Below are 23,133 nucleotides of genomic sequence, written 5' to 3'. Positions count from 1 at the left end.
CCGCTGAACAGTGCTAACTGCGCGGCTCGAGGCTTTGTCCCTGCTGCAAGGTAAAGTGACCTCTCCTGGGTTTCCGGGCAACAGTGAGAGGTAGCAGGTACTGTCACTGTTCTCTAGTGAGGAACCAAAACAGCTACTTAAAGGAATGCTACCAAATTGATCTGACATATATTTTTAAATAGATTTACTCTAAAAGAACAACCTTTGAAGAGTTGAAGAGTAAAACGACAGAAGCTTTGAAGCCCAAATCCACAAGTATTTCACCCTTAAGGATTCTAGAATGGATACTTCATTAGTGGTCACTCCATTAGAGGTATTTTAGATTTACTGATTTGAAAGAGAGAGAGTGCATGCACGTATGTGCAGGGTTGGGGCGGAGGGAGAGAGAATCCTCAAGCACATCCCCCACTGAACAGGGAGCCTGACACAGGACTCCATCCCAGGACCCTGAGATCATGACCTGAGCCGAAATCTAGAGTCAGATGCTTAACTGACTGAGCCACACAGGCACTCCTAGGGGTGCTTTAAAAGAGTGGCGGAGGGCACCCTCTGCATGGAAAGTCCCAGGATCCCCAGGCCTGTACCCACTTCAGCTACAGCTGTCCTGCCAGGGTGCCCACTGCATAAAGCCCCTTGGGACCTCCCCAGCCCATGCACCACCGCCGCTCCAGCTGCCCCTCTGAGGCACCCCCTGCACAGAGCACCCTGGGACACTAGCTTTACACCCACTTCTGCTTCAGATACCCAGTTGGGATGTCCTCTACACCGAGAGCCGAGGGACACCCCAGGGTGCACCCACTTCACCTACAGCTGTCCTGTCAGGGCATTCTCTGAGAGCCTCAGGACCGTCCCAGTCCATGCCCACTTTAGCTCCTGCCATCCCATTAGGACAGCCCCAACAGAGAGTGCCCTGGGACTCCAAGCCCATGCCCGACACCGCTCCACCCAGCCAAAGCCACTGAGCACACACAGCCTACACAGGGATGGTCATACACAAGACCATCCCTTCAAGGTTAGAAGCAGCTGTTCCACCTAATTCATAGAAATGAACACAGAAAGTCAAGCAAAACGAGAAGACTGAGGAATAAATTCCCAATGAAAGAACAAGACGTAACCTCAGAAAAAGAACTAGATGAAACACAGTTAAGTAAAATGCCAAGCAAAGTTTAAAGTAATGGTCATAACGAGAGAGACATAAATCTTGTTTGACAGTAAGAGGTTTGCCACAGCATCATCTAGTCTACCCTGACTGATAAAAGAAACCAGTCATCTCCCATGAACTAACATGTTTCCTGTCACTTCTATTAATATAACCAAGAACTTCAACTTTTGCCCAAATACTACATAATACTACATTAGTAAATGCACCGGACAAATAAGTGGTACATATTTACCTAAGGTTCTTCCTACTCCAAGAGCAAGGCGAACATGAGGTAGTTTAAGGTGCCTCTTGATTCGCTCAATCATGGTAGCCAAGGAAACAGATTCATCCAGTGTGCATAACCGTCCCATTCCAGCATGCAGGAGCAGAGGCTGAGGAGAAACAGAAGTTAGAAAAACTGCTCATCTTCGCCTAGTAAACAAACAGCACGTGATGAGAAGAAAACATGCACACTTAGTATGTCAGCACCAGGCTAAAGCCTGGGGATGGAAACCTGACAAAGACATTCTCTGACTTCTACAAGCTCAGACTTCTGGAAAGGCAAATTCTCTCCCTCTCCCTCTCTCTGCCCCTCCCTCCAACCCCTGCTCTCACAGGTGTTCACGCGGTCTCTAAAAAATAAAAATAAATAAAGGGTGATACAGGGAATAAGGTCAGTAACTGTATATACTGAAGTACCTGTGGGATCCATTAAGAGGAAAATGTCAGAGAGTCCCTGGAAATGTGGGTTTTTTAACTTTTTACATTAAGAAAGCATTCTGAGCTAAAAAATCAAGATATAGGAATCATTATACAAACAGCAATCAGGTTAAAGGAGCAAATAAAATGGTAAAGGCGGAGAGTATAAAAGAGATAGAACCTGGGGGGCGCCTGGGTGGCTCAGTGGGTTCAAGCCTCTGCCTTCGGCTCAGGTCATGATCCCAGGATTCTGGGATCGAGCCCCACATTGGGCTCTCTGCTCAGCGGGGAGCCTGCTTCCCCTTCTCTCTCTGCCTGCCTCTCTGCCTACTTGTGACCTCTATCTGTCAAATAAATAAATAAAATCTTAAAAAAAAAAAGAGAGATAGAACCTGGGAACCTGTAACTGAGTCTCTAACCCTAGAAAGTAGTGCTCTGTAATACTGGGTGTCAACCGCACTTAATGATAAAAAACAGAAACTTCAGGGGCATCTGGATGGCTCAGTCAGTTAAGCACCTGCCTTTAGTCCAGGTCATGATCCTGGAGTCCTGGAATCGAACCTTGCATCCAGCTCCCTGTTCAGTGGGGAGTCTGCTTCTCCCTCTGCCTCTCACCCTGCTTGTGAGCTCTCTCTTGCTCTCTCAACTAAATAAAATTTTTTAATCTTAAAAAAAAAAAACAACAACAACCAGAATTTTAAAAATTATTTTATATTATTTAATTTCTTTTTTTTTTTTTCTGAGAGAGCGTGGATATATGAGTTGGGGGGGGGTTCTTGAGCAGGATCCACACCCAGTGTGGAGCCGTACCTCATGACCCTGAGATCATGACCCGAATCAAAAGCAAGAGTTGGACACTTAATGGACTGAGCCACCCAGGTGCCCCCACATCAGAATTTTTTTTTTTAAGTCCTGCACTGCTGTGACCCAAATGTTTCTGCCCCCACACAAATTCAAATGTTGAAATCCTAACGCCCAAAGGTGATGGTATTAGGAGGTGGAGCCCTATGAGGAGGAATTTGGGGGGTACTTAAGTCTTAAGTGGGGAGCCCACATGATGCGATTCGCTTATACAATAGTGCTCCAAGAGGTACTCCGAGTCCTTCCTTTCATGTGAGAACGCAGAGAGAAGGCGCCGCTGATGAACCAGGAGGTAGGCCCTCACCAGCCACCACTCCAAATCTGTTGGTACTGCTATCCTGGACTTCTAGCCTCCAGAACTGCGAGAAGCAAAATTTCTGTTGTTCATAAGCTATCCAGTCTGGGGTATTTTGTCAGAGCAGCCCAAATGGACCGAAACATCTACCAACAGTTTTCTACTCCTGGCATGTCTCCCTTTCTCAATTTTTTTTCCCCAGGATGCTTTACGCACTCTATACCACCTTGTGCTTCTTTAAGTAACAGTTACCATAGCCTGTCGATCTAACGATCTACAAATGAAACTGTCAAACAAAAATGCACAGTAATGTATTTTTATTACCTTCTCCAGTGACAGAATTTCGGTCTTCTGATAGAACTGTCTGCTCTGTGAAAGAAAAGCCACCACTTGCATCAAGGCCTCCTGACTACAATTCAGACTAACCCGTGTTTGCTCCTCCTCATCAGTCCTATAAAAGAAGAAAAATCACTTGCTCTTTTAGGATAAAGTAAGTGAAATGTATTTTATTTTTCGTAAAGATTTTATTTATTTATTTGAGAGAGGACACGCACAAGCACATGCTCACAAAAGGGACAGAGGGAGAGGGAGGGAGAATCCCAAACAGACTTTGGGCTGAGCTTGGACTTTGCTGCCAAGAGGCTCAGTGTCGTAACTCTAAGATCATGACCTGAGGGGAAATCAAGAGTCAGATGCTTAACCAGGCACTTAACCGCCCGAGCCACCCAGGGGCCCCATGAAATGTATTTTTAAACAATCCATTTTACAACTCCTGTAAAAGAGATTAGATTCCATGAAATTTAAGATTCAATCCCAAACCAAACTATTTTCTAGAACAGTATTTCTCAAACTTCCATATGCATCAGGGGTGCCTGGGTGGCTCAGAGGGTTAAGCCTCTGCCCTCGTCTCAAGTCATGATCTCAGGGTCCTGGGATCGAGCCCCACTCGGGCTCTCTGCTCAGCAGGGAGCCTGCTTCCTCCTCTCTCTCTGCCTGCCTCTCTGCCTACTTGTGATCTCTCTGTCAAATAAATAAATAAAATCTTTAAAAAAAAACACAAAAAACTTCTGTATGCATCAAAATCTTCTTGTAAACTTCTTTTTTAAAGATTCATTTATGTGAGAGAGAGAGAAGAAGAGGGAGGGAGAATCTCAAGCAGCCTCTGTGTTCAGTGCAGATCCCAACACGGGGCTTACTCTCATGACCCTGAGATCACCACCTGAGCGGAAACCAAGAGTCAGATGCAACCCAGGCACCACAAAATCTCCCTGTAGACTTAATAAAACACAGATTGCTGAGCTCTACCTCCCAGATTCAGCAGTTGTAGGTTGTGATCTGAGAATGTACCTTTCTAACAAGTTCCAGGTGATGCTGATGTTGCTGACCCAGGGACTTCATTTTGAAACCATTGTTACAGAACTATTGTTTTTTTAAAATTTTATTTCAGAGGCAGAGAGAGAGAGAGAGAGAGAGAAGCAGCACAGAGCAGGAGAAGCTGGAGAGGAAGAAGCAAAGCAGACTCTCCACTGAGCAGGGAGCCTGATGCAGGGCTTGATCCTAAGACCCCGGAATCATGACCTGAGCCAAAGGCAGATGCTTAACCTACTGAGCCTTCCAGGGGCCCTGTTACAGAACTACTCTTAATTCCAGGTGTGCATCAGCAATCTGCTACCTTCTTAAAATGATAGCTGCTGGACTCTTCTACAGATCCAGTGAAAAAGAACTTCTATGAATGGGACTACAGCAAACTGCATTTTTTTAAGGCCCTACGGAAGTTAACTTTCAAATATCACTGAATACAAGATTCTCCGGGACAGATTTTCAAGCAAACTCTATTCTAGTTACATAGATCTAAAATGAAAAACCAAAAATATGCATTTTTCATAAGCATCCCATTAACATTGATGTAGGGGCTCCCTGAGTCACCCTCTGAAAAGCAATGCCAAATAGAGCCTCTCCAAAAAGACTGGCATCAGGAAAGTTCTCTATTTAACCGTAAACTCTAAATATAATCACAGAAGTCTAGAACTAAAAGACACCTTAAAAGAATCTGGAGAGGGGGGTGCCTGGGTGGCTCAGTGGGTTAAAGCCTCTGCTTCCGGCTCAGGTCATGATCTCAGGGTCCTGGAATCGAGCCCCGAGTCAGACTCTCTGCTCAGCAGGGTGTCTGCTTTCCCCCCACCCCCCGTCTGACTCTCTGCCTACTCGTGATCTCTGTCAAATAAATAAATTAATTAATTAAATAAAATTTAAAAAGAATCTGGAAGAGTAGTTGTCAACACTAGAATCATCTGTGGAGTTTGGAAGAAAAAGGAAAAACTGCCTGGACCCCAATCTAATGGTAAACCCCAGGTAAAACCCAGATATTACCTGTAACAGGAAAAAACTAACACCAAATGTGCATCAGTTGGGGGTGGGGGCTCATCAGTTAGGAAGAAGAATGCTTAAAGAAACCCGGTACATCTAAAATAAGAAACATTACATATCAGGCAAAGAGCTCTTCTAGAACTATATGGGATGATCTCTAAGACACCCTGCTAATAAGAAAGACAAATACAGCATATCATTTAATTAAATGGGGGAAAACAACCAAAAAACGATACATTTCTTCAGATCCCTGAAAACAGGGAAAACAGGGAAAAGATCATTTGCAAGGAGGACTTCTGTATTGTTTGAAATTTTCTTTATTTGTATCACTGTTTTTAATATCAGTACTTACACAGTATTTCAATAAGGTACAAGACTGCCATTATTGGAATCTATTAAGTCCTATAATTTCTCTTGAGAGTCTTTAAATTCCTCAACACTATTAAAAAACATTTTCAATTATAAAAGGTCTACACTTAAAAACCTCTCTTAAGAGGCACCTGGTTGGCTGTTGATTAAGCATCTGACTTTGGCCCAGGTCATGATTTCATGATCCTGGGATTGAGCCCCACATTGGGCTCCCTGGTTGGCAAGGAGTCCGCTTATCTCCCACTCCCTCTGCCCCGCCTCGCTTGTGTGTGCACAAACATGCTTGCTCATTCTCCCTCAGATAAATAAAATCTTTAAAAACAAAACAAAACCAAACCACTTATGAAAGAATCACTTTTTGTTGTAGCCTGATAGAGATTTCCATTTTATTAAAATCTTTATTTTTTTTTTAAGATTTTAGTTATTTATTTATTTGACAGAGATCACAAGTAGGCAGAGAGGCAGGCAGAGAGAGAGAGAGGAGGAGCAGGTTCCCCGCTGAGCAGAGAGCCCGATGCGGGGCTCGATCCCAGGACCCTGAGATCATGACCTGAGCTGAAGGCAGAGGTTTAACCCGCTGAGCCACCCAAGCGCCCCTTTACTTTTGTTTGTTAAACAATTACTAAGTTCCAGCTTTGTATAACTTGTCTTTTAACATGTTTCAAAAGGCATGAGGATAAATTAGCTTCAAAGGAAACCTTCTATGAGGCACCATTTTGGTATCTCTGCCCTAAATAAATGATTGGCCTTATAAGAGACACCTGAATGGTCTGTTTGTTTTTCCCTTTAAAGTATTCAGGAGGACTTGGGAGAAAGGGGAACCCTCTTGCACTGTTGTTGTGAATGCAAACTGGGTGCAGCCACTCTGGAAAATAGTACCCAGTTCCTCAGAAACTTAAAAATAGAACTCCCCTACAACCCAGCAATTGCACTACTAGGTATTTATCTAAAGGATAGAAACATAGTGATTGGAAGTGGTACATGTACCCCAGTGTTTATAGCAGCAGTGTCCACAATAGCCAAAATGCAGAAAGAGGCGAGATGTCCATCAACAAATAAATGGATAAAGAAAACATGGTACATATATATAATGGACTATTACTCGGCCATCAAAAATAATGAAATCTTGCCATTTGTACCTATGTAGATGAACTAGAGTATTATGCTAAGCAAAATAAGAGAAGACAAATACCGTATGATTTCACTCGTATGTAGAATTTTAGAAACAAAACAGATGAACACAGGGGAAGGGAAGGAAAAATAAAATAAGATGAAAACAGAGAAGGCGGCAAACCATAAGAGACTTTTCTTTTTTTTTAAGATTTTATTTATTGTTTGACAAAGAGAGACACAGCAAGAGAGGGAACACAAGCAGGGGGAGTAGGAGAGGGAGAAGCAGGCTCCCCACTGAGCAGGGAGCCCAATGCAGGGCTCGATCCTAAGACCCTGAGATCATGACCTGAGCCAAAGGCAGATGCTTAATGGACTGAGCCACCCAGATGCCCAAAAATAAATAAAATTTAAAAAGTGCTTGGGAGGGGCACCTGGGTAGCTCAGTGGGTTAAGCCTCTGCCTTCGGCTCAGGTCATGATCTCACAGTCCTGGGATCGCCCCACATCGGGCTCTCTGCTCAGCGGGGAGCCTGCTTCCTCCTCTCTATGCCTGCTTCTCTGCCTACTTGTGATCTTTGTCTGTCAAATAAATAAAATCTTTAAAAAAAAAAGTGCCTGGGAATCACTTTTACTAGAAACTGAAAGTAAATCCATGTAATCGGTGTTATCAATAGGGTTTATCTATATACTCTCAGGTAAAAAACCACCTTTCAACGTTATCAGGAGGATTAGAAATATTATAAGCAAAAGGGTGTAGCACAGTCCCTCCCACATAGAAAACAGTGTTTTCTATGTCATTTTTACTGTTTTGAAAAGACCCCGTGGAACACCCACATGCAGATGAGAAGTGTGCTGCCCTAGAAACCCACTCTGGGGGAAAATAGATCTAAATAGCAGGGTTATAGAATTTATAAGGAAGAGCCATACAGATAAATATACATAAAAAAGGAGAAAAATATATCGTACCTTGTAGAAAAAGAAGTGACAGAAACATCTGTAATATCTTTCACTACAGAAATGACTTTGTCCAGGTCTTCCGTGCCATTAACACTGAATTCGACCCTGTGCGTCCCCGCTGTGGGGTAGGTGGGAGCTTTGGAAGGATGTATGGGCCTGGAGGTGCAAACTCCTAGGGAAAAAAATGGTGGGTGTGTGTTTTAATTAAAAAGATAAACTGTTATGAGCAAAATTTTTAAGGAAATGAGTTTTTAAAGATCAATTCTCAGACTCTTATGTAACACACATGCACACATATCTCTTACATATACACCTAAATCCTATATACTAAATCGCCATAATGTAGGATTTTGTACATACAAAACCAATTTGTTTTCAGAATTATTTTCCATTAGACTCTTAACACAAAAACTTGACTCATGAATACTTAGAGGATATACGGAATTTGTGACTGCTTCTTAAATTTATTCATGTAAACCATCATTCTGGTTGCAAATGCTCACAGCCTACTTGGCCACATTAATCCAGGTTATACAATCATAAAAGCTTCAGCCCCAAACGAGTAAACTAAAGTAACTTACTAAAAGTAAAACTAAAACGCATAGGCTAAAGTCCTTCATTGTACTGGGCAGGAGTAAGCATTCAATAAAACTCTGAGGTCTGTTTAACTGACGCACGCAGTATATTGTGCAGAGGCCTAAGCTCTGGACTCAATTTAACAAGCACTTCTCAAACTTCCGGGTGCCAGGCACTGTGACACTTGAGTGAGGACCCCCCAAGCTCAATCCAGCAATGAAGATTGCCTATGCTTTCCGTATTCATTAAGGACAAAAATTTCATTTATCAAATACGGTTGCCAGATTCCACATTATTTTTAAATATATAAAAATAAAATCATGGTACCCACAGCTAAAGCGGTTAAAATTCTTTTGGAAAGACATTCTAAAATTTCAAAGCATTTGTAGGGAAAATAGTAAACAGGAAGAAATAAGAGGCTTCTCACCTAGCCCTTTAGCCAACCAGCTGTTGACTCCCTGGGGTGAAGCATCATAGGCTGTGTGAGGAGAGTAAATCCCGACTCTGTTTTCCAGAGCCCGGATCACCAGGCGCTCCTTCCAGGTTTTCCAGGTTATACGCTTCAGGGGTTGGAAGATGGGTGGGTGGTAGGAGAGAATGAGATCCACCTTCTTCTGCAGTGCCTCCTCCATTACTTGCTCGGTCAAGTCAATGGTAAGAAAGAGAGTGTGTACGGTGTGTGGTGGGCTTGGTTCCACCAGTAGCCCAACATTGTCCCAACTCTCAGCAAGTGAGAGGGATGCAAAGTCATTCAAGGAAGAAACGAGCACCTTCAAATCCATGAAGGAGCGGGAAGGATTGCAGACTGGGGAATGAACAAGCCGGACTATTCTGCGAATGAGGCGTACAGATGACAACATACAGAAATCAGGCAAAACTGAGTATCTGAAGTCAAAACACAGAAAATGGTATACAGACACACTTTAGGCCTGGACCTTCAAGGGAGCAAAGCAAAGGAGCAAAAGAGCTGTAGTCACAGGGGCGCCTGGGTGGCTCAGTGGGTTGAGGCCTCTGCCTTCAGCTTGGGTCATGATCTCAGGGTCCTGGGATCAAGCCCCACATCGGGCTCTCTGCTCAGCAGGGAGCCTGCTTCCTCCTCTCTCTCTGCCTGCCTCTCTGCCTACTTGGGATCTCTGTCTGTCAAATAAATAAATAAATAATCTTTATATATATATATATGAGCTGTAGTCACATATTCCTGGGTTCAAATACTAATTCTGCCACTTATCATCATGCGGTATCTTAGGTAACTCATTTAACCTGAGGTTATTTTCGCATTTACAAAATGGGAGACACTATAACCTACATCAGAGGCCATTCACAGGAGCAAATGAATTAATATGTATAAGTCACCTAGCATGAGCTTGGTACGTAATACACCAAATGTTCATCCCTACTTCCTGAACCTCACAGAAGCCCTGATTCTTGTTCTCCCCACTCCTGCTTCAACCACTCGCCTCCCTTCTCCAGTTCTTTAAATACCACCCTTTCTTCCAAGACTCCTTCAACTTCCAAAATAAAGCTTCTCAAAAAACCTTTTCAGTGTCTAGGCCCTATACAAAACTAACACTCAACCAATTAGAATCCAGGAGCAGGGGTGCCTGGATGGCTCAGTGGGTTAAAGCCTCTGCCTTCGGCTCAGGTCATGATACCATAGTCCTGGGATCCAGCCTCCCATCAGGCTCTCTGCTCCGAGGGGTGCCTGCTTCCTCCTCTCTCTCTGTCTGCCTCTCTGCCTACTTGTGATCTCTGTCTGTCAAATAAATAAATAAAACTTTTTTTTTAAGATTTTATTTATTTATTTGACAGAGAGAGATCACAAGAAGACGGAGAGGCAGGCAGAGAGAGAGAAAGGGAAGCAGGCTCCCTGCTGAGCAGAGAGCCTGATGCGGGACTCGATCCCAGGACCCTGAGATCATGACCTGAGCCGAAGGCAGCGGCTTAACCCACTGAGCCACCCAGGCGCCCCTAAATAAATAAAATCTTAAAAAAAAAAAAAAATCCAGGAACATTTCTATTTTTGAAGAAAAGCATTCATAGTATGCATAACTGACAAGATAAGCATAGCCAACTGTAAATTTAACCAGATAATCGTAATTTCAAAACCAAGTATTTCCACAAAAATATTTAACAAATTTGTTGAAAAATGTACTCTTTCAGGGGAGCCTGGGAGGCCCAGTCGTTAAGCATCTCCCACTGTCTCTCTTGTGTGTCCAATAAATAAAATCTTTAAAAAAAAAAAAGAAAAATGTACTTTTTCAGCAAAAAACATTTACTACGACATGTGTGTACTTATTCAGAATCTGATTTGAAATAATGCGGAGCCTCCAAAACCCACTGGAGCCTGGGGTCTTGGAAGATCTTCTGAAGGTCCTTACACACTTTCCTTCTCCGGATTCCAAGTGCTGATACCGCCCCACTCTCCAGACTCGTCTAAATCTGGCAGGCGTGAAAGTAAAGCCCTAGTGGCCCACCACAGTTCTGAGTGATGTACTGCTAAATCTGAAAGAGCCCTTCAAGGTAACAGACAACACCCTCCATTTCACAGACCAGGAAACTGCGAGGCTGCGCGTCTTGACGCCGCAATTAACCACGGGAGGCGGCGCAGCGGGTGCGCAGCAGCGCCCACTCTGAAACCGGACCGACTCCCAGAGCCGCAGCCTGTAGCCCATCTCCTAACGTCTGTTGCTCCGCCCAGCCGAGAATAAAAATACCCGTGCCCCGCTTACAGTGTGGTCGAGATGCAACCGTACAGCTGGGAACAAAGCCCAGTGTCAGCCCTTGTTTTTAAGCACATTAGTATGGACCACTTGACAGCCTGCAAACTGCACCCTGCTCCGTGACTTCGGATACCTCCCCATTTTAGTCCCAGTTCAGACCTTTTCCGGGACAATGAAGAGGCGAGACCCAGCCTGAAGCTCCTGAGTAGGCACTCCTACCCCACTAGCGCCCTATGCCCTCAAGCTACACACAAATTTCCTGCCCGTCTCCTCCTCCGCCTTCCCTCCCAGAAGCACCCTCATAACCTCCACAGCAAGCACTAACCCCACGCCCGCCCGGAACTGCGCTCACTACTTCCGGTCCTGCGCAGGGCCTCCTGGCACTGCAGGATGGGATGGGAAGGAGCCGGGCGGAACTGGTCCTCCCCGTTTTACGTCGGAGCCCAAGGCACTGCTAGAGGTTGCGCGGAATGGTTCCGGCTTACGTTTCGTGTCCTGGTACATTTATTAAAAGAGCTCTCTTCCGCTGTCAAAAGGTACCAGGTGAGGATAAATTACATTGTCTTCCTAGCTGTAGTCATTCTTGTTTGAAATAGGAAGGAAGGAGGAGGTAAAACGAGGCGAGGAGGTGAGGGGCGCACTCTCTAATGGGTCCCCCGCTCGACTTCCCGTAGCCCGAAGTCTCTTAACTCCAAAACGTGGGTATATGCAAGGGGATTTTGTTGTTGTTGTTTCAGCAACAGCTGTGCTAGCTGAAGTGGTAAGTAACATCACTCAGTCTTTCATCCACTTACCGAGATTCTTGCTAAGCTCTTTGTTTTGGTTCTTGGGCTGCTTCAAGTGAGCATACCAGGCGGGGAGGGTGGTGTTGGAACAGACTCATTTAGAAAAATATAGAGCGCATTATTGGTGAGTGCTATTGTTGTGTCCAAATTCCGAGACCCCCCAAAGACGACCACCAGAGTCCAGAGTCAAAGCCAAACAGCAAGGGTCGTTTATTACAAGTTCGAACCTGGACCTCCGCGCACTCGTTGCCAGTGACGCTAAGAGGTCCCGAGCTCAGGATCACAACACCTTTTATACACTATTTTTGGGGAGGCAGGGACTTAGCATACATCATAGTATCTTGTAACAAATCGCCACATACTGCAGGAAAATAAAAAAGGAACTCTATAATATGACTGGCGCGCTACAGAGCGGGAAAAGGCTGGGAACAGATTATTGGTTAGGTCAAAGGGCTGTCATTCTTCAAACTGCTCAGGATTGACTGGGGTCTTCCCGTTAAGCTGCGGGGCACCAGATGGTTGTTATCTCTTGGCCCAGAGCCGGATTGGGGGGGGGGGTCCGGGAGCAGTCATTCTGTCACGTCCAATTCCGGGTGGGGGTTACTCTGGCGTCAGATGGCTGTTATCTCTCGGGCCAGAGCCCGGTGGGGAGTCCGGGAGCAGCCATTCTGTCAGGGTCAAGTCTGGGCGGGGGATGTGTGGTTACAGAGTGTCCATAGGAAGTCTGCTGGTATTTTTCCATCTCCTCATGGGTTAGCAAGCGAAGGTACAGAAGCAGAAATAGAGGTAATGGTTATAATTTAGGCATCTCACTATAGGAGAAGATAATTGGGCAGGTCCTAGAGTGAAGGCAGTTTTAAATAGAGTTATCAGGCCAGTGAGACCTGACTTTTGAGCAGAGACTTGGACGTGAGGGATGTAACTGTCCAGACGTCTGAGTTTAAGTGCTCCAAAGGGAGAACACTCAGTGTCTAGACCCCAAGGTGGAAATGTACCTGACTTGCAGGAGTTGCAGGGAGGCTTTTGAATAAAAGTAAGTGAGAGATTGAGGGGCTTGAGTCGGGAAGGTTCTCATCGTTTCCATAGTCAGATTTTTATTACTTGGGGATGCTGTTCGAGACGTTTTCTTTTAAATATGCAGTAAAAATGAGCATGTGTGAGTTGAGAGGAAAATAAACCTAGTTTTGTCTTTCAGGAATAAAGACACATTTTCCAACTTCTCTTGGTAAGACTGAGAAATTCAGCAGTAGTACTTCCTGAAACCATCAAGAAGAAAAATGGTAAGCTTTGAACAAATTTTTTTTTAAGATTTTATTTGTCGGAGAGAGAGCGAGCACAATAGGGGGAGAGGCAGGCAGAGCAGGCAGAGGGAGAAGCAGGTTCTCCCCACTGAGCAAGGAGCTCAATGTGGGACTCAGTCCCAGGACCACAGGATCATGACCCGACATCAAGGCTGACACTTAATCTACTGAGCCACCCAGGCGTTCCCAGTTTTGTGCAATTCATAATGTCTTTCATTATAAATAATTTTTAGAAATTCAGTCAAGGGAAATAAAACTGCATGGACTTTAATGGCAAGACAGAAATGGTAAGACAGAAGCACACAGCAGATGACCGCTCTAAACAAAACCAGAAGCAAAATTACTTTTAAATTCTTCAGTGTTTTCACTTAAAATGCACAGAATTTACTTTTTACAGAAAAAGACTGATTACAGCATATACATGGAAAGAGAGAGCTGCAGAGTATACCAGGTGTGATAATTTTTTTTTAATTTATTTATTTATTTGTCAGAGAGAGAGCGAGCGAGAGCGAGCACAGGCAGACAGAGTGGCAGGCAGAGTCAGAGGGAGAAGCAGGCTCCCTGCAGAGCAAGGAGCCCGATGTGGGACTCGATCCCAGGACTCGGGGATCATGACCCGAGCCGAAGGCAGCTGCTTAACCAACTGAGCCACCCAGGCGTCCCCAGGTGTGATAATTTTAACTGAATCCTTTTGTTCTGGATCTAAGGTAGCACCCAGAGCTTGACATAGAAGACAGGCAATGAGAATAATGCTCTGTCTCCCTCCCACCCTACCCCCAGCTCACAAACTCCTGCCCTCTATCAACCTGACCATACTTTCTGACTGCGAGAAACTGTTGGGAGAAGAGAAATGAAAAAGGAAGCCTCAGAGTAACCCCCCACCCCACAATGTAGCAACCAAAGGGATGTGCAAGTTACTGGGACAGCAGATAAACAAAAAGCAAGCAAGAATATGGTTACCTCTGCACACTTAGGATCTAGAAACACAGAAGACTGTTGTCTTTAGTGAAGAAAGGAATTGTTTTTAACACTGTCACTCAGAATTAAAGTACATAAGGAAAATGGTGGAACCTCTGTTTTGAAAAGTCATTTTCTTACTATTTTTCAATATAAATGATGTTGGTGTGTTGCCATTTAAATCAGTATTACTAACATGACCATTGTTTTCATTTTTATTGATGAAAAATTCACACTTAAGTATTTCCATTACAGTATTTACTATCAAATTTTAGGGTAGATACCATTTTACATTAACATATTCATCTTCTGGAGTTTTTTTTTTCTACTGTTGAAATAAGTTTTGAAGAAGTACAGCTTACTCTCAGCTATGAGGATAGTTCATCCCTGAAATGTTGTTTTTTGTGTTTTCATTCAGATTGTCATCTTTATCCTAGTTTGGGAAATAAATACAATGCATAAAGTCATGAAGAAATCTCATTTGTTATTTTTTTTTCTTGTTTTTAGTCAGTGACACTGCATACAGATGTAGGTGATATTAAAATAGAAGTTTTCTGTGAGAGGACACCCAAAACTTGTGAGGTGAGTACCATTATGTACCTGTAAGTTAATGAGTTAATGCAGCAGGATAACCATTTTGAAATTAACCTAAAAAAAATGAACACTTGTATATAAAACCAGTGTCAGGAAAAACTAGGCGGCATAATTTCTCACTTAATTTTTTTAATAATTTTTTTATTTTTTATAAACATATATTTTTATCCCCAGGGGTACAGGTCTGTGAATCGCCAGGTTTACACTTCACAGCACTCACCAAAACACATACCCTCCCCAATGTCCATAACCCCACCCCCCTTCTCCCAACCCCCCCTCCCCCCAGCAGCCCTCAGTTTGTTTTGTGAGATTAAGAGTCACTTATGGTTTGTCTCCCTCCCAATCCTATCTTAATTTCTACTTACTTTTTTTTTCTTTTTTTAAAAGATTTTATTTAACAGAGAGAGAGATCACAAGTAGGCAGAGAGGCAGGCAGAAAGAGAGAGGGAAGCAGGCTCCCCGCTGAGCAGAGACTCCCCCCACCCCCGCCCCCCGAAATGCAGGGCTTGATCCCAGGACCCTGAGATAATGACCCGAGCTGAAGGCCACCCAGGTGCCCCAGTTTCTACTTACTTTTGATGTTAAAGGTGGAGCAAAGAAAGGATTGATAATTTTTCTTTAACTGTAGAGTGGTGGGTATCTTTTTCTTCTCATTTTATTAGGATATTAGGTAAGAGAACTGTTTCTTACATTATTTTAATTATTTAAATGACAAGGAAGGAAAAAGTTAGCTCTCTCTCTATATTCATTCAGCAATTATTTATGAAAGACTATCTTGCCAGGGTCAAGGAATACAGTAATGAACAAGAGATATTCCTTGCCCTTACAGAGCTAATACTCTGAGAAAATAAGTTGGGGGGCGGGAGAGTCATTCTAGAAAAAAAATGATTCCAGATCATGATAATGCGTTGTAGGAAACAAAGCACTGAAATGGAGACTAATGGAAAGGAATTATTTAAAAGAAGTTGAGGGCAGGCCTAGCCAGGAAAGTGATACTTAAACTTAGTGCAGAAGGTATTGAAGGCATTTCCATGGAAAGAGATAAAAAGAATATTCCAGGTATAGAGATAGAAGTACAAAGGGCTTAGGTGGGTAAGCCGACCCCTTTCAGATGAATTTTCAGAATGATAGTGGGGTTAACATAGTAATAGAAAGAAATTATTAACACATGAGATGTAGAGGTAGGATTGTGTATTCTATTCCAAGAACAAAAGGAAGCTATTAAAGTGTTTTAGGCAGAAAAGTGAGATCCAAAGTAATTCCTAAAAACATAAATGCATTGTTAATGGTATTTTTAGTAAATAAAATAGTTTGCTCATTGCTTTAAATGTGTTTCTGTTACATCATTTCCCAATCATTATTTTTACTCTTTTAGAATTTTTTGGCTCTTTGTGCCAGTAATTACTACAATGGCTGTATATTTCATAGAAATATCAAGGGTTTCATGGTTCAAACAGGAGATCCGACAGGTAAGTTTCTCCATCAATATCTAGAGAATTGGGTATATAGTATGAAGAAGAGAGTAGACAAAGAATAAAAAATATATAATGTAACATTGTATATCAACTATGCTCAAATTAAAAATATTTGGAGGGGGTTGTCTGGGTGGCTCAGAGGTTAAGTATCTGACTCTTGATTTTGATCCAGGTTTTGATCTCGGGTTGTAAGTTCAAGCCCCGCTGGACTTGGAGCCTACTTAGAGAATTATATAAAAACAAGTTTTTTTAATAAATAAAATTTATTTAATTTTTATAAAATAAAACCAAAGATATAAGCACATAGAGTTTTTATAACCCGGCTACCTTACCATAGCAAGAAATTTTTTAAGTAGAAGCTACTGGCATCTAGCTTTACATTAAAGTAGGACAGGGGTGCTTGCGTGGCTCAGTGGGGTGAGCACTGGACTCTTGGTCTCGGCTTGGGTCGTGATCTTGGGGGAGTGAGATCAAGACTTGCATCAGACTCTGTGCTAGGTGCAGAGTCTGCTTCAGCTCTGTCTTCCTTTCCCGCTGCCCCTCCTGCTCATTGCACTCTCTCTCTTCAAAATAAATAAATAAATCTTAAAATATGAACACTATTGACAGTGAAAGGATTTCTTTGTAGAGATACTTTATTTTTCTGGTCTGTGAAGTGAAATTTTGAGAAGAGAGGACATATAATTTTATCTTTTTTTTTAAATTTATTTTTGAGAATGTATGCGCAAGCATGGGGGCGGGGATGACAACGGGTGGGAGGGGAAGGCAGACTCCCCACTGAGCAGGGAGCCCCATGTGGGACTCGATCCCAGGACCCTGGGATCATGACTAAAGCCGAAGGCAGATGCTTAACCAACTGAACAACCCAGCCACCCCAAATGTTATTTATAATTAAAGAATTACTGGGGTGCCTGGGTAGCTCAGTTGGTTAAGCATCTGCCTTTGGTTGGGATCATGATTTCAGAGTCCTGGGATCAAACCCCATGTTGGGCTCCCTGCTCAGCGGGAAGCCTGCTTCTCCCTCTCCCACTCCCTCTGCTTGTGTTCCCTCTCTCGCTGTGTCACTGTCAAATGAATAAATAAAATCTTCTTAAAAATAAATAAATAGTTATAAAATAGCCCATATGTTTTAGAAACTGAACTTTTTCAGGCACTTGGGTGGCTCAGTTGGTTAAGTGACTGCCTCCAACTCAGTTTATGATCCTGGAGTCCTGGAATTGAGTTCTGACATCAGGCTCCCTGCTCAGTGGCCATCCTGCTTCTGCCTTTCCTCCCTGCTCCTGCCCTCTCTATCTCTGCCTCTCTCTCTCTCCAGTAAATAAAATCTTTTAAAAAAAAAAAAAAAACAAAGGAAGAAAAGAAAATCAACCTTTTCAACTTTTAAGTAGATACTTTGGTTTCTGTTTTTTTCTTTTTAAGTATTTTATTTATTTATTTGACAGAGATCACAAGTAGGCAGAGAGGCAGGCAGAGAGAGGAGGAAGCAAGCCTACCTACTGAGCAGAGAGCCGATTCGGGGCTCAATCCCGGGCTCCATCCCAGGACCAGGATATTATGACCTGAGCTGAAGGCAGAGGCTTTCACCCACTTAGCTACCCAGGCGCACCGATACTTTGGTTTTTTTAATTAGATACTTATTTTGATTTGTCTTGTAATATAGGTACCGGAAGAGGAGGTAACAGTATCTGGGGCAAGAAATTTGAGGATGAATATAGTGAATATCTTAAGGTATACCTCTAGTGCTTCAAAATCTATTTTCTCATGCCTTGTTTACACTTGAAAACTTTTAGTACATATGTTGTTAATGTCATTAGTATACAAACAAACTTTTTTGGTAGTTCTAGTATACTTGATAAATGTCAGGGAGAAAATGGCAAGAAAAATTTCTTGCCTTAAATATATTTTAGAATATATAAATGTATTTTGGAATCTCACAGTCCCATGTATCTTAATATTAAGGGAGCTTATCTTCGGATCCAACCTGAAATGTTTAATCAGTAATGTACCAACAGGGCTAAATGTCTCACTAGGTTAAAGGGAAGGGCATAGCATGGTGAAATTAGAGATTTTTATTTTCCTTCCTGTTTTTGTTTTTCTTTTTAAAATTTATTTATTTATCAGAGAGAGCGAGTGAGCACACAGGCAGGCAGAGTGGCAGCAGAGGCAGAGGGAGAAGCAGGCTCCCTGCCAAGCAAGGAGCCCGATGCGGGACTCGATCCCAGGACGCTGGGATCATGACCTGAGCCAAAGGCAGCAGCTTAACCCACTGAGCCACCCACATGTTCTGTTTTTGTTTTTCTTTTCACATTTTTCTTTCACATTTTCTTGATTTTTCAAACTTTCTAAAGAACCTTTTCTTTTTAATTTCGTATAAAAAAGAAAAAAAAATTATTTTTAAGTAATCTCTACATCCAGCGTGGGGTCAATCTTACAACCCCAAAATCAAGAGTTGCATGCTCCATCAGCTGAGCTCGTCAGGTGCCCCACAGAACGTCTGTTGGTTTTGTTTTTTTTTAATAAACTAATGCATGCCTGTTTTTTAAAATTTTTTTTAAATTTAAGTTAAAAAAATTAAAATAGCATGATACTATCTTAGCTCAAAAACAAGCAAAAGAAAAAAATATATTGTTTAGGCATATTTAAAGATAGTAGAATAATGGTTCTCCGAGAGGTTGAGGTGATAGATAAGGAGTATACAGGCATATGCAACAGTTGGGTAAGTTGGATTCTTAAATCTTAGAAATAGATTAATGAGTATTAAGTTCTAAGGCGTACATTACACTCTTGTGTATGTATCAAATGTAACATTTGGGAGTCACCTTTTAGGAAGACAATGAAGGATTAATATCTTTTTTTCACATTTTTAAAATTCAGTTGATTAACATACAACGTAGTACTGGTTTCAGAGGTACAGGCCTGTGATTCATCAGTCTTACATATAATACCCAGCGCTCATTACATCACATGCCCTCCCTGATGTCCATCAAAGCATTAGTATCTTGATGTAGCTATATTTCTGTTGCTTGTCTCACTAGTGTTTCCTGATAAACAGCTAAGGAGTAATCATTATTTATTGGCAGCACCTCCTTGTAACACAGTTCTGTCATGTGTTCCATCTTATCAGTAGAGTCCTTTTAATTCTTTAAATAGTTACTTGTTTAACAAATACTATCATGAAATTAGAGCTGTAGGAAACCTTCCCTTAGATCATTCAGTCCTGGGTCATGAACTGACTGCCCTTGGGTAGAAGACCCAAGATATATTCTCAATGGCCATTGGCTTAAAAAAAATGTTTAGCGCTATCAGGCAAGAGATAACACCATTCCTTTTGCCAGACTCCATCACTCCCCAATGTGTACATTCTGTCCAATTAATTTATTACCTGCTGACTCGTGCGGGCATTTGAGTTATGAATAAACCCCTGAACTAGTCCAACCACCCTCCCTTGTTTTACAGATACAGAAACTAGCCAGAGTCCAGTGTATATGTGAAGAGATTATGGGGATTTTGGTTTTGTTGTCTGCCTGATCGTTTCATGCCAGCATGTTCCTTAATATAAATGTAAGGATTTCTATTATACCTTGGTATTGTGAAAAATGTTTGTGGCTCTACTCCTCCAAAGTGAAAATGAAATTAACTGGGGCATGTGATTTGATACATGACCAATTTACATACAAGTTTTAGAAATACAGATAATACAAAAAGTGAACATTGGCATTAGCCTTAATAGAAGCTGATTAAATGTTTTCTTGGTCCCTTAAAAAGTACAGGTCTTGTTTCAGTCCTATATTTGGAATATTTATATTAAAACACAGGTAAATATATTGATCTATCTTTTACAGCACAATGTTAGAGGTGTTGTATCTATGGCTAATAATGGCCCAAACACCAATGGATCTCAGTTCTTCATCACCTATGGCAAGCAGCCACATTTGGACATGAAATACACAGTATTTGGAAAGTGAGTATTTTGGTGTCATCCTTCCGTACTTTCTCTGGGCTTTCCGATACCAAAGAAAATCTTATGACTGGTTTGTATTAGATCCATTTGTAGCTGTGCTATGCGAGTACTTTGATGGTAGTATCCTACCCATTGCTGTTGTCTAAAGGCATAAAAATGAATTTTTGCTTCTGAATTTTGACTCCTATCCATGACAGAAAATCAGTATTTTTTATTGTCCACTGAACTAGGGAATTCAAAGAACTCTGAGCATGGTCCTTTCAGGAAACTGTAATAGGTATTTGGATATGATGTTTCAATCTAAGGAAATTTTCATCCATTTATATTGTTTCTCTTTCAGGGTGATAGATGGTCTGGAGACTCTGGATGAACTGGAGAAGCTACCAGTAAATGAGAAGACCTATCGACCTCTTAACGATGTACACATTAAGGACATAACAATACATGCCAATCCATTTGCACAATAGCTATAATAGATCTGGAAAAATATTTGGCCGACTATTCAAGGAACACACCTATTGTGTTTACCCAGTTTTAATTATGTAGAAAGATTACATCATCTGCCTGCCTGTTTATAGCTAAGATCTTCTAGGAGTTGGTGGTACCGTGAGGGCCCAAACAGCTTTCATTTCCATTATTACAGCATATTTTTTACTATAACTATTATCTAATGTATTTAAGTTCAATTTTTAAAAAAAACTCTTCTACTTGTAATTTTTTGTTACACATAAACATTCATATATAAACAGCATTTTTGAGCATTCTGATTACATATTCCTGCCGTATCTTGTCCACATCCTGGAAGTAGTGTTTTCCATTAATTATTCACTTTGTGCAGTTAGAGTAAGGGCAAGATAGAGATGACCTAGAAAAGCCAGCCAGTCCATTTTGCTATTTTCTCTAGTCTTTAGATTTACAATAAAGGCTCAGAGAAGTCCTCGAGTACAGTTTAAGCACTCAATTTCCCAACTCATTCGCCCATGGAACATTTTTGAAACCTTATCATTTACAGTATTGCAGGATAGAATTCTACAGGTGATCCATTTGAAAGATGCATTTAGATGGTGAAGAGCCCCAGTTGTAGAGTCCCGGACTGTGTCTGAATCACAGCTCTACCTCCGACTAGACAAGTTAACATCTCCCAAGTTTTCTCATCCCTGAAGACTCCTCCCCTCGTAAGACTCATAAGGATTGAATCAAACAATGTGTGTAAAGCTTCTGGCATGTGATAAGTGTTCTGTAGTGAGTAAATGGAAGCTGCTCTCCTGACCTTTCCATCATAGGGCTCTCACCTAATCAGTCCTCATTTATCAAGCTATACTATTGATCTCATTAAGAACTATATTCTTCAGGGTACCTGGGTGGCTCAGTGGTTAAGCATCTACCTTCGGCTCAGATCATGATCCCAAAGTCCTGGGACTGAGCCCCCACACTGGGCTCCCTGCTCAGCAGGAAGCCTGCTTCTCCCTCTCCCACTCCCCCTACTTGTATTCCCTCTCTGTGAAATAAATAAAATATTTAAAGAAAAAAAAAAAAGACATATTCTTCAGTCCGCTTCAATCATCTTGATAGTATTCCTAAAACTGATGCCCAGTATATCTTGGTTTGTATCATTTCTGCAGATGGCTGATCTAAATTTTTTTTTTAAGATTTTATTTATTTATTTGACAGAGAGAGATCACAAGTAGGCAGAGAGAGAGGAAGGGAAGCAGGCTCCCTGCCAAGCAGAGAGCCCGATGTGGGACTCAATCCCAGGACCCCGAGATCATGACCTGAGCCGAAGGCAGCGGCTTAACCCACTGAGCCACCCAGGCGCCCCTAAATATTTTCTTTCTTAACTAGAGTTTGGATGTTAGCTTGCAATATCCTCTTAATTACCATCTATACCTTTTACTAAACTAATATGCCAGTTATACTAACATCCTCACTTTGGTTTTTTTTTAAATGAGCTCTATGCTTAATGTGGGGCTTGAACTCATAACCCTAAGATCAAGAATTGCAGACTCGCCTGGGTGGCTCAGTTGGTTAAGCGGCTGCCTTTGGCTCAGGTCATGATCTCAGCGTCCTGGGATCGAGTCCCACATCGGGCTCCTTGCTCGGCAGGGAGCCTGCTTCTCCCTCTGCCTCTGCTCGCTCTCTCTCCCTCTCTCTCTGACAAATAAATAAATAAAATCTTTAAAAAAAAAGAATTGCAGACTCCACCTACTGAGTCAGCCAGGTACCCCTAAAGCCTTCACATTTTGATTCAGCCTTTTAATTTAATCATTTAAATTTCTAGACTTTTTTTTTTAAGATTTTATTTATTTATTTGACAGAAATCACAAATAGGCAGAGAGGCAGGCAGAGGTAGAAGGGGAGGCAGGCTCCCCACTGAGCAGAGAGCCCAATGTTGGGCTTGATCCCAGGACCCTGAGATCATGACCTGAGCCGAAGGCAGAGGCTTAACCCACTGAGCCACCCAGGCACCCCTCTCTTAAGAGGCTTTTACTGATTGTCAAGATGTTTTGGTATTGACTGACACTCCCTCAATTTTTATTCTAAACTCTGCTTTTGTTTTTTTTAAGTACTAGTAAATGGTGGGTTTTGGGTTTTTTAGAGCTCATTCTTACAATGTCTGTTTAGTTATAGCTAGAAAGATCAACAGAGGGATAGTCTGGCTGCCCACCCTGGGCCTATTAGGAGACATCTTGAGATCAAAATCCATAACACTATCTTCTGTCCATTCACACTGAGTTGACTGGTTCACACAAATAACATGGACAGTTGAGTGACTGATATTTTGTTCCATGTATTAACTGACAGTATGTATTACTAAGACTAAGACTACAATATTGTTGATCAACCAAATTCTCTTTAAAAAGAAGAGTAATAGGGGCGCCTGGGTGGCTCAGTGGGTTAAAACCTCTGCCTTCGGCTCAGGTCATGATCCCAGGGTCCTGGGATCGAGCCCCACATCGGGTTCT

At 42.2% G+C, this 23,133-nt stretch overlaps 2 protein-coding genes across 8 annotated transcripts in view; one reads left to right on the top strand and one right to left on the bottom strand.

Moving 5' to 3' along the window:
• Positions 1–23,133, bottom strand: part of NIF3L1 (NGG1 interacting factor 3 like 1) — a 33,708-nt gene that overhangs the window by 6,650 nt on the left and 3,925 nt on the right. Inside the window, exons 1-5 of one of the 5 annotated variants that reach the window (XM_044241269.1) lie at positions 11,423–11,438; positions 8,805–9,208; positions 7,811–7,973; positions 3,321–3,447; positions 1,395–1,533 (exon numbers count right to left, since the gene is read on the bottom strand). In XM_044241269.1, coding sequence (XP_044097204.1) covers positions 1,395–1,533; positions 3,321–3,447; positions 7,811–7,973; positions 8,805–9,159 — 784 coding nt within the window. In that variant the 5' untranslated portion in view covers positions 9,160–9,208; positions 11,423–11,438. The other 4 variants (XM_044241266.1, XM_044241268.1, XM_044241267.1 and 1 more) reach the window with 4 other exon arrangements.
• Positions 11,510–21,112, top strand: PPIL3 (peptidylprolyl isomerase like 3). Of its 3 annotated transcripts, none has more exons than XM_044241271.1 (7): positions 11,510–11,640; positions 13,078–13,162; positions 14,648–14,722; positions 16,110–16,203; positions 17,870–17,937; positions 20,052–20,170; positions 20,511–21,112. In XM_044241271.1, the coding sequence occupies exons 2-7, from the start codon at positions 13,160–13,162 to the stop codon at positions 20,635–20,637; spliced, it is 486 nt and encodes a 161-aa protein (XP_044097206.1). In that variant the 5' UTR covers positions 11,510–11,640; positions 13,078–13,159; the 3' UTR covers positions 20,638–21,112. The 3 variants fall into 3 exon arrangements, with proteins under 3 accessions (XP_044097206.1, XP_044097207.1, XP_044097208.1); XM_044241272.1 differs by lacking the exon at positions 11,510–11,640 and adding an exon at positions 11,755–11,857; XM_044241273.1 differs by lacking the exon at positions 11,510–11,640 and adding an exon at positions 12,647–12,668.

The sequence above is a fragment of the Neovison vison genome, chromosome 3 (assembly GCF_020171115.1).
Source record: "Neovison vison isolate M4711 chromosome 3, ASM_NN_V1, whole genome shotgun sequence".
Classification (NCBI taxonomy): Eukaryota; Metazoa; Chordata; class Mammalia; order Carnivora; family Mustelidae; genus Neogale; species Neogale vison.
The sequence above is the reverse complement of the archived record's forward strand: the minus strand, read 5'-3'. Positions and strand labels throughout refer to the sequence as shown.

Bases quoted from the DNA above. Each gene is read 5' to 3' on its own strand.
- PPIL3 (XM_044241271.1), top strand. The intron at 17,938-20,051 runs GTATACCTCTAG...TATCTTTTACAG, and splicing joins AATATAGTGAATATCTTAAG to CACAATGTTAGAGGTGTTGT. The intron at 20,171-20,510 runs GTGAGTATTTTG...TTTCTCTTTCAG, and splicing joins AAATACACAGTATTTGGAAA to GGTGATAGATGGTCTGGAGA.